The 14852-nt window shown below is 39.9% G+C and overlaps 1 protein-coding gene across 2 annotated transcripts in view; it reads right to left on the bottom strand.

Annotated features, from left to right (window-relative positions):
- The window catches only part of FGD3 (FYVE, RhoGEF and PH domain containing 3), a 44141-nt gene extending 31757 nt beyond the window's left edge, over positions 1-12384 (bottom strand). The window contains exons 1-4 of one of the 2 annotated variants that reach the window (XM_044451422.1): positions 12028-12384; positions 10275-10872; positions 2973-3062; positions 730-866 (exon numbers count right to left, since the gene is read on the bottom strand). In XM_044451422.1, the coding sequence (XP_044307357.1) occupies positions 730-866; positions 2973-3062; positions 10275-10823 (776 nt within the window). In that variant the 5' untranslated portion in view covers positions 10824-10872; positions 12028-12384. Of the gene's footprint in view, positions 1-729; positions 867-2972; positions 3063-10274; positions 10873-11863; positions 11996-12027 lie in introns of those variants that run through there. The other variant, XM_044451423.1, reaches the window with a different exon arrangement.
- Between the last annotated feature and the right edge of the window lie 2468 nt (positions 12385-14852).

Genomic DNA, 14852 nt, shown 5'->3' on the forward strand with positions numbered 1-14852 from the left:
TCTCCAATCATTATGCATATTCTTCAACAGCCTTTGGGAAACGTGCCCATAGAGAATATACTTTTCACATACCCCAGCCTATGTGCATCATCCCCAGTGGGCCTTGGGGAACGTGCGTACAGCAACTGCATTGTTTGGGTTGTTACTTTATTGTTGTTTCAGATTTATAGCTGCAAACTGCCTGAGGTCATTGATGACTTTGGCAGTATATAAATCTAATAAATATGTAAATCGACAATGAATAACGATTAATGCATTTGTATTTATGGACCCAGGTGTGGAATCCAGGTTAGAGCTTTGTATGCTAGAATGAGTAACGGAGCTCTTACAATAGTGGGCTTTCCCCACAGTAACTCCATATACATCATGAAGATATAAGCCTGGGAACCTGGTCCAGAACTGAAGACACTGAGAATGACTAGAGTTCTGCAAGGATTTGTATTATATTACTAGGGTGAAGGTAAGGAGGCATTATATGTTACTGTTTCAGACCTACTACTGGAAGGCCATCCAAAACATTATTTTGGTTTTATGAAATAACACATCAGAAAGACATGGAACAGAAAAGCATAAAATAAAGATATGGAACCTTTAAGCCAAAAGATGTTGCATAAAGATCCTTTCTACTATTCTACTGATAGTGCATTTAGCATATTACAGAAACAGACATTTTTAGTTACTAGAAAGTTCTAGGCAAGGAAGCATTTGTATGTAACTTTCATTACCTACCACTCATCTGTAATCCGTGTTTTCAGTTCAGGCAGGAGAAACTGTCCATGGAAGCAGTAGATAGAAGAAATATTTGAAAATATTCCTGTTATCACTTCATTTGGAATCCCAGCCTCAGACAATTTAGCACAAAAAACCTGTACAAAACAAACACACCACAACAAAACATCAGAAACAAAACGATATGATTCTTACTAATTTAGAGCAGCTGGATTTTGACAGACAGAACTGAAAGTGGGAGGGCCAAAGCAACTAGGAGACCCAACATGAAGATTAATTGGTTGAACAAGCATTGCCCAGCAGGACACAGAGGAACTAAACATCCTTAGAAGAGGAGAAGCATTTTCTGAACCCTTTTTGTGTTTCAAGTGCAGGGGTACTACAGTTGAGGATCAATGAATTACACAGCAGGAGGAAAAGGAAAAAAATCCAGTTGGTTATGAAGAAACGCGAGTTTCATATCATCCACTGGAATGTGTGCAGACTGCAGAAAAGCAGGAGCCGACTTTGTTACCAACGTCTCATCCAAGCTTTCTGAAGCTGTGTAGAACAAGTAAGTGAGGAGATGGGCCACTCTGGTTCACTCCATGGTACACATTTTGCCGGGATTTTCTACATTTCTCAATCATGTCATGATTCAGCACGGGTACAGAAGACTTCCTTTTCAGAAAGTCACCCTCCACAAGTAGATGATAGAAATGCATGTGTATATTCTACACACCTACAAACACATGAATAGATGTGACAGACATATCCAAAACCAAACATTTTCTGTAGATCATGTTGGTTGGGGCAGAAATGATGGCTTGGTCAGCAAATTAAGGAACAAGGGGATGCTAAGGACAGAAGAGCCTCCCAATGAAGTGAAGGAGGATCAACTCGGATTCTTAATTTGTGGACAATGGCCCAACTGTATTAACAAGGGCAAAGCAAATTGCCATGCGAGTATCTCCTGTTTGAGGCAAAATACTGCCACATCTAGCTCAAATGAAGAGCATTCGTGGTGCTTTGTAGAAGATCCAATGTTTGCCAGAACATATCCAAATCCATCCAGGTGGGTTACCCTGAAACAACTGTGGAGAAAGCGCCAAGCTCAAATTCTGGTATGGCATAGACAATATAAAAATATGAATTCGTAGCCTCGTGAGATAAAGAGAAAGCATTTACTCCTTATGACAGGGAAATCAAACCTCAGGACTGTGCCAAATCTACCCCATGTAGGCTTCCAATCTGCCTCTTGGAGGTTTCCCCATGCTTTTCTCCTCACCAGCTACTCCTTTCCCTTACACAGTATTTGTTTGGTGGTTTTGTGGTATTTGCCCAGTTCCAGAGTGCTGAAATGTCTCTCCTATGACTTGATTACTGGCAATAACAGTTTTAAGCACAAATTGAGCTTTGGATATTGTTAAAATCAAATATAATAAATATGCTCTCATTTTTGTTACTGGGAATGAGACTCTTGATGGCTTCTCTGAAATTGAATTTCACTCTTGGACCGAAAGAGGTTAAATACGCCGGCTTACACTTTTGTGAGTGCTTTCAGAAATCATTTGCACTGGGTCACCCTGGAAAGAAATCACATTCCTAGCTTCCACTGCTTTAGTTCAGCAAACCACTGCCAGCTTTTTCAATCATGAATAGGCAAACCTATGTTGGGCAATATGGAAGTCACAGCCTACTGTATTTATTCTAACAGTCTACCGGTATGATTTGAAATACTGAAGGCATGCATCAGGGATGGATTACTGCAAACAAAGGCAATTTAAACCCTGACTGCTCTTTAGAAGGACAGATACTGAAGCTGAAGCTCAAATACTTTGGCCACCTAATGAGAAGGAAGGACTCGCTGGAGGAGACCCTGATGCTGGGAATGATTGAAGGCAAGAGGAGAAGGGGACGGCAGAGGTTGAGGTGGCCGGATGGGGGTCACTGGGAAGGTGGGTGTGGGGTTAGGTGGACTCTGGGGGACAGTGGAGGACAGGAGAACCTGGAGGAATGCTGTCCATGGGGTCACAAAGAGTAAGATACCACTTTGCAAGTGAACAACAAAACAAAGGCAGCTCTGGAAAGGTCACTATAAGGATGGTGAAAACTGGTTGAGCAGATGTTTGTTAACAGGAAACAAAAATGTGTGAATGAAGCTGACTGCAAGCCTTTAAAATAAGGTAGAACACAAACGCATAAAATATTTTATACAAATGCATAAAATATTTTTAAAAAGCAAAATGTAGCAGTAACCTTACCTGGTCTAGAAGATGAAGTCTTTTAACATAAGCTTCTTCTGTATGAAGAAGTTCGTTTGCAATGTTAAACAGCTTTTGTGGCTCTGAACACTGCAACAATACAAAAAATGCAAAGCCCATGGTAAACAAACGTTACATGTAGAGAAAATAGAGACCTCTTACTACTTTCTTGCAATAGTTGAAATGGGCTTCCCTGTGAAACGAGCGCCTTGTTTTGTAGAGCTGATGAAGTACACATTTGGCTGGTGTGTCAGATGGTTATGCAGGGAGTACATTGCATGGCTTTTCTAATAACAAATTAGTACAGTGCAGCCTTTTATATTGGGCTTATAACCAGCTTATCATGGCATTCAGAGCAGCTACGCAGCACCAGGAAGGTCAGCAGTGTGACGGTGACAGGAAAGACATGATTTTGCTGTTAAACCAGGTGTGTGCGCCTTGTTTTAAAATAACATTGTCCTCCCTGAAGCATTCATGAACCTGTTTTCAGTTTAAAACAAGGTGCAAGCCTGGTGGCTGGCATGGACAAAAGTGGCAGGAGTTGCACAGAGCCACACAAGAACCAGTGTGGTATGGTGGTTAGAGTGCTAGGCCAAGGACATGAGAGATCCACGTTCTAGTCCCCACTCAGCCATGGGTGACTCGGGGCCAGTCGCTCACTCTCAGTCTGGCCTACTTCACAGGGTTGTTGTGTGGCTAAAGTGAAGCTACGTAAACTGCCTTGGATTCCTCACCAGAGGAACACAGACAAGATGCAAGTGCAATGTAATGATGATGATGTCCATCCTTGCTACAAACCAACCAAAAGTATGAGGCCTTTGAGAATATGTTTTTAAAAGTTCCAAATGCTGCTTTAGTTATGCTAGATTATTTTAAACTGTATACTCTGCTGTATACTACAATTTTCCATCTCGGTTTTCTAATGTAAAACTCTGACGACTGTAGAATGAAACCTAAAGGTTTTGATGTCTTTGTTAAACCAAATTAAGCCAGCCTGCACTAGCAAAGGACTAGATCACATGCAGTTTGATGCAAAGGCTGATGGTCCTCACAACACATCACGCTTTGCTTAGCAGGGTCTAAGCCAGGCTCGCGCTCCCAGCCCACAACTACATCTCTGCCCATCATTATGCAAGCGTGCGCACAATTACTTGCTCTGTATAGGGTTCTTATCAAGATATGGTGCTGCTTACCAGCAGCTCAGAGAAAAAATGGAATTCAGGAATAAGTGTGCGGCAAATTCAGACAGCTATGCTAGCACTGTATCATTTGCAATTAACTATGATAGCTTAGCCATATCACAACTCATGGTAAGATGGTTTTTTCATTTCATAAGGGCAATAGTCTTTGATGGGAATAAAAAATTCATGTGTAGAAATCATTCATTTCTATATGAGATGACTGGACCACTCTTACACAATTCGGTACCAGTCCAGAATATTTCCATATCACTTCTTGTTAACTGAATTGATTAAAAAAAGGGAATTCAATATAATTGCAGGGGAAAGTTGAACTTAGACACAGTCAGGGATGCTCTTCTAAAACTGCTTAAATTAATAACCCTGACCTGCCTTTCATGCCATTTCCCCTTTTAGAAGCATCAAGTCTAACATGCCTCATAAAATTTCAGCAACTCAGAGAGGGAGAGGGATGATCAAAGCTAATTAACTCTTTCTTGACAGTTTTCATTGGACAAAAGATAGACAAGTCCCTCAATTATTAAGTCAAGATGCAACAAATGCATAATGACAGTGACGGGGAAGGGCACGCGACAGCAATCCCAAGGGAGAAATATGACACGGGAGAAATATGACACCTAAATTTAGCACCATTCTGCAAGATCTGTTGGAAGGAAGCACCACTTCATGTCCATTTTCCCCCACAGCATTAAGTATGATCAGAGAATATTTTTGGGTACCTGGTTTCCTTTAGGCTCATTCACCTCACAGCTATTTTTGGAGCAGTTATAAGAAATAGAAATATTTTCCCTGAAAGCTTTAAGTATGACTAGACTACAGGGCTATTGGGGAAAAAAAGCAAGAACCAGTGAGACACATTAGCTTCTGAAAGGATCTGACCGATTTTTCCAATTTTGTAAATAAAGAATTGAGAAATGTGTTAAATTCACACATTTAAATTAGCAGTCACCTCATAGTAGGATGTGTCTTGAAATTTCAATTTTTAAAATTTAAAATTGGACTGGAAACCTAGGACATCTGGATTCTAGTTCCCACTTGACACTGGGTGACTTCTAACTAGTCACTCCCTCTAGGGTTCTTCCATTGAGGATAAAATGGAGTTATGTAAGCTGGCTTGGGTTCTTCACAAGAGGAAACAAGTTGGATATAAATCCAATGTAATTATAACAAATGTAATTTGCTTTTAGCACGATATTAGCATTGCAATTCCACCTTACCCAACAGTAACACTACTAGCATTAGTGACAACATAAACAGGATGAAGATTCTTAGTTGTATCCCATTGTTGCACAAATGGTAGGCAGTTCTTCTTATTGACCTTCTTCTTTCTCCCCTCTGCAGTGCCCTGTATCCCACAAAATCCACCCTAGAATATGGAGGCTCTTAAATAGCATGGGCTCTATCACACAGAAGTGAAGCAGGGGAAAGGGAAATCACTCCAAATCCGACAGAGGAATTTCGCATTATGTTTTAAATGCACATTACCATGAATTGTAGTTTATATAGAATATAAAATATATTGCCATAAAAGTGTGCAAAGCTGAGTAACAAAGGTAGGATGGCTGAGTGATCCAAAGGATACTGCCATGTACTTAAAGACCACTTGGTTAATGCTGTATGCAATTTGAATTCCACTAGACATAAGTAGTTCCATATCTGTAGAGATTTGCCCCCACAGATTTCATGGTGTCTTGTATTCATTCATCATGCAATATTACAGCCTAGCAAAGTAAATACATACAGTCTGAAAGGCTGCATTTTCCAGAATATACTTCTAGGTTTTCCCTTAATGTCTGCTATTATTCTACCTTTAATGGCTGCAATGACACCAAAATCAATGTTTCTTATTCTTTCTTCTGACGTGATTCTCATTAATAACCTAATTGGTTCCAGCCCCAGTGTTTATACATATGGATAGAGACTCAGACTAATTCCAGGCCTATTCCCACATCAATATTCCCAGTATCAGGAAAACGTACTAGTACCCCCACTATCTCTGTTAAGCAAATGATGTGCTGATGGCTAATTTGACTCTCATTGTGTCAAAGTTTCTAAACATGGCTAGAGAACTAAATCACCATATGAACTGCCATAGAAACTTCTTTCCCAGAGCATCCCAGAGTCTGCTGAAGGATGGTATATCAATCTTTTAAATAAATGCTTCAAGTTACTAAGAGACTAAGAGACCTGATGGTTTTCAATGTCTCACTTCATCCATTTGCTCTTAAACAAGGCAAAGTTCAACCTAGCTCTAATGCCTCAGCCTCATCAGTTCTGATGCTTAGATTTTCAAGAACATCATAGTTCCATGATTTTGCTGTTGTTACATGCCATCAAGTTGTCTCTGACTTATGATGACCCTACAAATCGATGCCCTCCAAAATGTCTCATCCTTGACAGCCTTGCTCAGCTCTTGTAAACTCAAGGCCATGGCTTCCTTTAAGCAATCGATCCACCTCCTAGTTGGTCTTCTGCCTATCAAATCTCCCCTCAGTTTTCTCTTCTTGAGGCTAAGCATGCCCAGTTCTTTCAATCTCTCCACACACAGCTTTGTTTCCAGTCCCTGGATCATCCTTGTTACCCTCCTTTGAACCCTTCTCAGCTTGTCTGCATCTTTCTTGAACTGTGGTGCCCAGAACTGGACACAGTACTCTATATAAGGTCTAACCAGTGCTGAGTAAAGGAGAACAAGTAATTCACATGATTCACCATTTTGTGATTCATAAAATCTTTCACAATTTCAATTTCTTCACTGTTGACAGTAAAGCCGTGCAATTCTTTGGAGGGATGATTCTTTGTTTTCAAAAATGATCAGCTGCTGTACTGCTTTGGCACTTTCTTTAACTTTCAGCATGAGTTATTTCAGTTAGCTGCTGAAGCCAGAGGGGTCAGACTAGATGGCCTGGGAGGTCCCTTCTGTCTCACTCTGTTTCTATTTTTCTACGAGTAATATGGTATTATCAGCACATTTTAACTTATTGAAGTATTTTCCACCAATTTTCACTCCTGCTTCCTCTGTTAATCCTAATTCATCTTTCTTTATATGTTCTGTGTAAAGACTGAACAGACAGGGAGATAAAATACCGCCTTGTCTAACATCACTGCCTATAGGAGACTTTAATGTTTCTCCATATTTATTCAGTCCTAACAATAGCTTCCTGTCCACAATAAAAGTAATTTATCAGGATGATTGGTTGAGGCAGCCTCATTTTTTTCAGGAACACCTGTAGCTTCTCATGATCCACACAAATGTTTTGCTATAGTCTACAAAGCATACATTGATCTTTTGAAATTCTTGGTGCAAGGCAAGTTCATACATTAGCCCAAGCATATTTACACTATGAGCTCACAAGCCTCTTCCTTTCTTTGAAATCCAACTTGCATTTCTTGCTCTATAAGGGTTGCAAAACCTTGAACATCACTTTGCTTGCATAGGAAATTAGTGCAATGCTCCCATAGTTGCTGCACTCTTTAGTATCATTCTTGGGGTCTGGAATGTATATTGCACAATTCCAGTTTGTGGGTCACTGTTTCGTTTTGCATGTGTGTTGGCATATTCTTGCTGGATTGTGACTGATTCAGTTCCTGCAGGCTGGAAGAGTTCTATTGGTATCTGGTCTACTCTGGGTACTTTATGCTTCACAAATGTGCTTTCAGAGGAACTTTCACTTCATTTTTTCATATTGCAGATTTCTCATTATAGGATTCCTCTTCAAAGCACCTTGTCATCCTTCCATCTCTTCTGTGTATTTATTTGGCATATTGTTTTCACCTTCTCTTTATTTTTTCCTGGACAGATAGTATGTTGCCTTGTTTGTTCTTGAGCATCCCTAATCTAGGTCTGAATTTTCCTTTAATTTCTTGGACTTTCTTGAAGAGTTATCTTGTTTTTCCTCTTTTTTTGGTTTTCTTCTATTTCTTTGCACTGGCCATTATAACCCTTCTTTTTACCTCCACATGATTCTTTCTGGGAAGTTTCATCCAGAATTCTGACCCTATTTCTGTCAACCTATTTCTATTGCCAGAGTGGAACCAGAAACCTTTAAATTTGGATTTTATGGTCTGCGGTATATATATTGTTGTTGACTTTAAATGGCTTGCCCTTGGGCGAATACAGAACATTCTGGAGGTATCATTATTGTTTTGACTAAAGACTAATTGTTTTGGCTAAACAGAGTCAGATAATGATCATGGTCCTGTTCTGGGAAAGAAGATCATATATCTTGTGATAGGATCATATATGATAGGTGCTTGAAGACATGTGCCGAGGTTTTGCGGCAGCTGATCAACTACTGACTCTATCAATATGGTGAGCTGAATGTTTCCAAGTTCACACTGAGGAAGGATCAAGTCATTGCCATGCGGTCAGAGCCTACAAAGGGAGCCTCAATGTTAAAACCGCAACATGGAACATTGATCCAACTGTAAGAGTTATTTGCTGCTACAGGAAAGTGCAAAATATTCCTGGTACAAACAGAAAGAAATGCAGGCTCAGTGAATTTAGGTCTGAACTGCCTGGAGCAGGCGATCAAGATTGCAGGACCAAATGCTATAAAAATGACAGGACAAAGCTATGAACAAACAACCACAGGAACTGCAGGATTGCAGAACAAACCCACTTGTGCCACTGTGTTAGTTTTTGTTAGAAAGGTCAGATATACACCAAACAGATAAACATGGCTTAACAGAACTAGAAATTTTTCCAGACTGACCTGGAAACAAACCAGTTTATTTCCAGAAAAATTGGAAATGAACTCGTTCATTTTCTAAATCAATCTGAATCATTTGGCAAATGCCGACACGACACATGCTCTTTCTAAACTGAAGCAGCAGCTGTAGCAGCAACATCTCAACATGCATAACAGTTCACCAGGACAGGAAGAACTGCAGCTACTACTTTTGTCCCACTTCCTGCCTACAGCTAAGTAAAATAAAAATTGAAGGGAGTATTTGCTGGAAGGGAAGCCAGAGCCCCTTCTCTGGTTTACATATTGACCCAGACAGAGAAGAGTGTGAAGTGCATGTAAGCATGCACATGCGTGACAAGAACACCTCTCTCTGAGGCACCCTTTTAAGAATCTTGAAAGCTTGAGCAAACCTCCACACATTTCTAGATGTAGCCAGCTATTTCAGCAAAGTCCCTTCTGGCGGTCACCTTCTAAATCAGTTCACCTTTATTCATGGGCTTACCTGGTGGTAGCAGAGGGTGAAGGTAAGAAGTGAAGGCTTTGAGGAAGGGAATCAGTGGGAAACTGGAAAAATGCTTCTCTCCCCACCCACCACCCCACTCCGCATTTTCTAAAACACCCTGCAGGGGAAAAACACAGTTTTCAGCAGGCTGTGACATCTCTAGCTGCAAGCTGGCAATGTAGTTTTCCACAATGCCCTGGAGGTTATGCAATATCTGGGGCACTGTGGGTAACAACTCGAAGATTCACCCATCCAGTTGAGGAAGGGATCAGGGCAGGTGTCACTGCTGGTGGGACCTGCTGAAGGGTTCCAGCTGCTGATACTGGGTGATTTGGAGGGGTTTCCAGGCGCTCGATGAGTCTAAGTTCAGGAGTATCTTCTGCAATACTGTTTCAGATCTCTGCTTGTGCAGAAATGTCAATTTTTTAACTGTTTCTGAATTGTTTTAATAGCAGGGAGCGGAGCTACTGCCAGAAGGATAACAAGAAAGGGAACTCAGCAGAAACACCCCCAAATTCTCCAGGAAGTGCTTCCTAGGCACGCACACTTGCACAGTTGCATATAAAAAGTTTTAGAAAGCCATCTGCAAATGGTTTGCTTGTGAATCACAGCTGTTTGCATTGGGTTTAGTCAATAAGGAGGGAAACATTGTTTTGTAATTTGCCATTTATATGCCACATTCCAGAAGATTACAGGCTGGAGCCATAAGACAAGGAAGGCTACAGCTTAGTAATAGTACAGTGTTTTATGTACAGAAGGCTTCTGCCTGAATGCCTGGATTGGTCATTGCCAGGCAGTAGTATTGCGTGACTGGACTGTGTGCATAAACTTTCAAACTCTGTATTATGCAGCTTTCTACTTTGAAAGTCAATTTCTGCATGGAATGCTACTGTAAACATAGGATGTATTTTACCTTGTTGATGTCTACTCCTTCCAGTTTAGGTGTCTCTGATGTTTCTTGCTCTTCACTGCTCCCCTCATCCATGTCACTGTCCTCATCCTGAGCAGAGTCTCTTTTCTGCTCCCCAGTAGAAAACCTGGCACTCTTCTTGTCAGTTTCCACCTCTGCTGGATTCCCAGCCATGGTGAGCTTTTTCTGTTCTGCACCATTTTCATTGAGAAAAGTCTCTCCAGCCACGCTGCAAGAAGGGCTATCAATTCCACTGTCTCTGTTGGGAATTTTGCCATTCCCGTTCAGCTCCACAGAGGAGTCCTTACAGCCAAGTTCTTCCGTTGGTGCTCTTCTGTCATGCACAATAGTACAGTCTTCAGTGCTTGTGGTATCATCTATATTTAGTTCTTTAATTTTCATTATGTCTGCATTAGACATTTCACTGCTACACAAGACACCAGCCTCACTCTCATCTTGTTCTGTATTTTCGTTTGTAGAATTACCACCGGAAGCTAGCACCTCACAGACGTTTGCAGATGGCTCTTTAGAAGAGTCCATTCCAGGTTCCATCTTAAAAGTTAAATTAAATCGATTTCTTTGAACAACATGAATGGGCAACCTGAAAATACAGGAATGATTGGTTTAATCACTAATGAATTTCAGATCAGAATTCCAGAGATTTAAGCTCTCTGACTTTGGCCTGTATGGGATGGCCACCTATAGGTTTGATGCAGATTTGATGTTTTACATAATGATGCAGCAAACTGTCAATCATTAGTTGTTAAGCTATTTTAACTTCCATGAAAGACACAATCCAAATTTTCTGCCTCAGGCCTGCACAAAGCTTCAGCTATTTCTGTTTTCATTGGATAAGAGCAACAAATAGGCATTGAAACTTTAAGCATTTCTGAAAATATAAGCACTCAAAATAACGGCTATACATCTTGATAATTACTATGTAGCCAAACAAAGACATCATTTAATAGTAATAGACTGCAATTTTTAAGGAACAACTCAAAAGCCACAAATTTAAGATTTTTAAATATTTATGGGAACTATATTGAGGAAGTCACCCATTTAACAGAATTAACCCTGAATAGTGGGTAAACCATTTATAGGCTGTTAAAGGTCATTCAAGTATATTTATCTGCATCAAAACCACAACACCCAAGTGCACTGTAACAATAAAAAACCAGCATTCTTCCTGGGCATTTTTAACACAACACAGACTAGTAAATTCTGAGTTCTCTGAGAGCTGTGCCAATCAACCTCTCTCTACAGAAAACAGCCATAAAGTCAACCTTTCTCACAGAACAAAACCATCCAACCTTAAATAAATCAACTGCAGCCCAAGAACACATAATCCAGGCCTTAATGTGCAGGGTTTTTTAGGATATGGTGATATATCTGACAACTTGGATTCTTGACTGTCAGTTCAATGTTATGGCTGAATCGACTAACTTTTATGGAATTTAAAATCTGAAAACTCATCCATTTTTACTGAACATAAACTATCTATTTTCAAAATATTTTGATTAAGCTACTCACCAATAAATAACCATCCATTATGAGGCAGAATTCAAAACTCTCCACTGTTAAAAGCGACTTACCAGTAATATCTGTCAGTGTTCAAATAGGTCTATTCCTTTTATGTATTTCATTGTGAGCTGTTATATTTTCCCAGTTAAAAATGCATTTTTGATAAAAATTGTTTTAGGAAGAGATGTTGTTGTTGTTGATCAGGGTGATAACAACGACGACCACAGAAACTCACCTAATATTTTCAAATTTTTCAATGAGCCTGTTAATGTCCGCTGAGGTCTGTGTTGTTTGTTCTTCAGTTGTGACGCTCCTTGATGACTTTGGATCTGCTGGCAAAGGCCTAGATGGTGCTGGAGGAATCTTCTCCTGCCCAGCTGGCTGCAGATGGACAGGTTTAGGAGGTACTAAAAACCAAAACCAGAAATAAAGGACTGTTCCAACTTTAATAGCAAGAAAGCCAGTTGCGCCAATAAAAGTTGGTACAACCACTGCTTTATTACCATGGAAGAAAAAGTGCCAGTTTGTATTTCTACATACTGAATTTGTCTTAAGACAAGATGCACTGGCCTTCCCTTCTGCAGTTTGCTGGAGCTTTGAAACATTGACAGAATGTGACCACTTCCTTATTGCTAAACAGGATATACAGACAGACAGTGCGTTTTACAAAACCTACCCCACAACTTTGAAGACTGAACTGAACATTCTGGATAGTAGTGTCCCACCGCTTTGAGTTATGTTGGATTAAACTCTTAAGCAAATTCAACAGAGGTTTAATATAGATCTTTTAAAATTTTGACTTATTTTTCTAGAAATGCAGGAAGCAACTTGAAGAACTACCAATTTCTCTCTTCTGTTCCCTTCCCCCACCTCTTTATGGTAAAATCAGCAAAGCTTTCCTTCCTCTTTTGCTGTCACACTAAACATACTGCTTTAATGAAGCACTTACCATGGTTGCTGTCTGTTTGTCACTGGAAAAAGAACCATGAAACACCTTTGTACTCAGCCCTGAGTCTTCATTAAAATACTGCAAGGGTGGAGTTCCTCAAACTGCTCAAGGGCAAATAGCTTTCCTCTCAGGCTTACAAGCAGTAACTCAGAGCAATAAGTTCATGCATTTTCACTGTTCCATACAGCCAAATGTAACTTAATTGAACTAGTTTCTAAAATAAGTAATTTAGGAAAATTAACTCCAGTTGTTCGCATCTTTCTGCAGGTACAGCCAACATCCACAAGTTCTGACTGCTTAATGGGAAAAAAGCTACTTGTTTATACTGCATTGATTTCTCTGTTGTAGAAGCTGCATACCATATTTAAAGAAAGCATACATGCTGTCATTACATACTACCATCCATGTATATAACACTTAACAAAGGAACATAAGCAAAACTGACAAGAATTTCTAAATGTAAATTTAACTGTGTGGGAAACAGGTTTTGCAAGAAGCTGCCAGACTTGTTCCTCAACTAGAGCATAGTTACTGAAGACACTAAGGCCAGGTGGAGGACAGGTGGAACAGTTTAAAACATGATTAGAGCACAGCACCATCAGTGGTAAGCAGTGATCACCCCACTGAGACTATACCACCTGTAAGAAACAAAGTATTTGGAGGCAAAATCAGTACAGGAGAACAGTTCTCCAGGAAAAGCATTTTACATTCCAATTTATCAGGAAAAAACACTATTTACAATATGCGTTAGAATGACAATTTCTGCCTTGAAGAGTACATTCAGCAAAATCAGCCTAGAGACATCATTTGGGTATTATTGCCAGAGTACATCGGCAGAAGTCAAATTCCCAGTTCCAGAGGGACCTATTTACTGGCCCATGAAGCACAATAGCAGATAATCAGAGGTCAAATCCAAAACTGGCAACCAAAGAACAAAAGAATCAAATTGGTTACTAAAGGCAGGAGATCACATGCGTAGCAAGCAGGCATCTGGCCCAAAAGAGTCCTTACCAATGAAACATACTGTTCAGAATGAACAACAGACTCTCAAGATACAGTTTTATAAGATCAACTCAAGCTGACTGCAGCCTAGATGGCACACTCCAGCTCTACCTGCAAGCCTGGAGGCAGAGTGCTGCCCTGCTTGCAAAGAAAGTAAGAAGGGCAGAAGCTGGATGAGAGGAGCCCGACTTGAGACATTTAATCAATTTATCATTTGGGCTGCAGAACTGATAACAGAACTGATCAGCAACCTGTAGGTCCAAAGGGAAAATAACAAGCAGTGAAGGTAAAATGGGGACTATTCCCTTACACATATAGATGGTAGCATCTTAGCCACTCATACAAAACAGTGGCAAAAACTGCACTACAGAGACCGTAAATCAAAATCAATGTCTAAAAAAGGACACAAAATTGGTAACAAAATCTGAAAACTCTATTCCTTTGATGTCAACCCAGTTGAAGTAATCAATCAATAAAGTAATCAATCCTTTATACAACTACAAGTCCAATCTCCACCGTACCATGCATGCCAGTCTATTAGTTCATACACACTCCTGACATGACTGATGGGATGATGTAGGGATGGCTGAAACATTCATTAGGTTCACAATTTAATATGAACTTACTATATTTGCACTTGCCAGACATACACACAACCTGGAATGGAAGTGTCTGATGATCCTCACACTCTTCTGAATTTTCCACTGCAGTTTTAAGATGAAAACACACATACAAATATGCAAAATAGGAGAAACTATGTATAAAATGTATTAGGGAAACATGCACACAATGCACATTGTATTATGAAAATTACTTGAAAAAATACATAAAGGTGCAGACAAAGAGAAGTATAAATTTTCATGTGACCTTTAAAAATGCTAAGTGAGGTACAAAACAGACTTACTACTGGGAAAATGAGAAACTGAGCAGAATCGAACTTGACAGATTTATCTATCCCTGTGGACCATCTTACAACCCAAGATGGGTTGTAAAAAATGGTTTTTAAAAATCAAGTTAATACTGAAAGAGCTAAAATACACACCTTGGGGTTTCGACAAAGGATATTTTCTGTCCAGATGGGATCTGGCTTTGGGCTTCCTTCCAGTTTG

Source organism: Varanus komodoensis, unplaced genomic scaffold, assembly GCF_004798865.1.
Source record: "Varanus komodoensis strain SLA01 unplaced genomic scaffold, ASM479886v1 scaffold6_2, whole genome shotgun sequence".
NCBI lineage: Eukaryota > Metazoa > Chordata > Lepidosauria > Squamata > Varanidae > Varanus > Varanus komodoensis.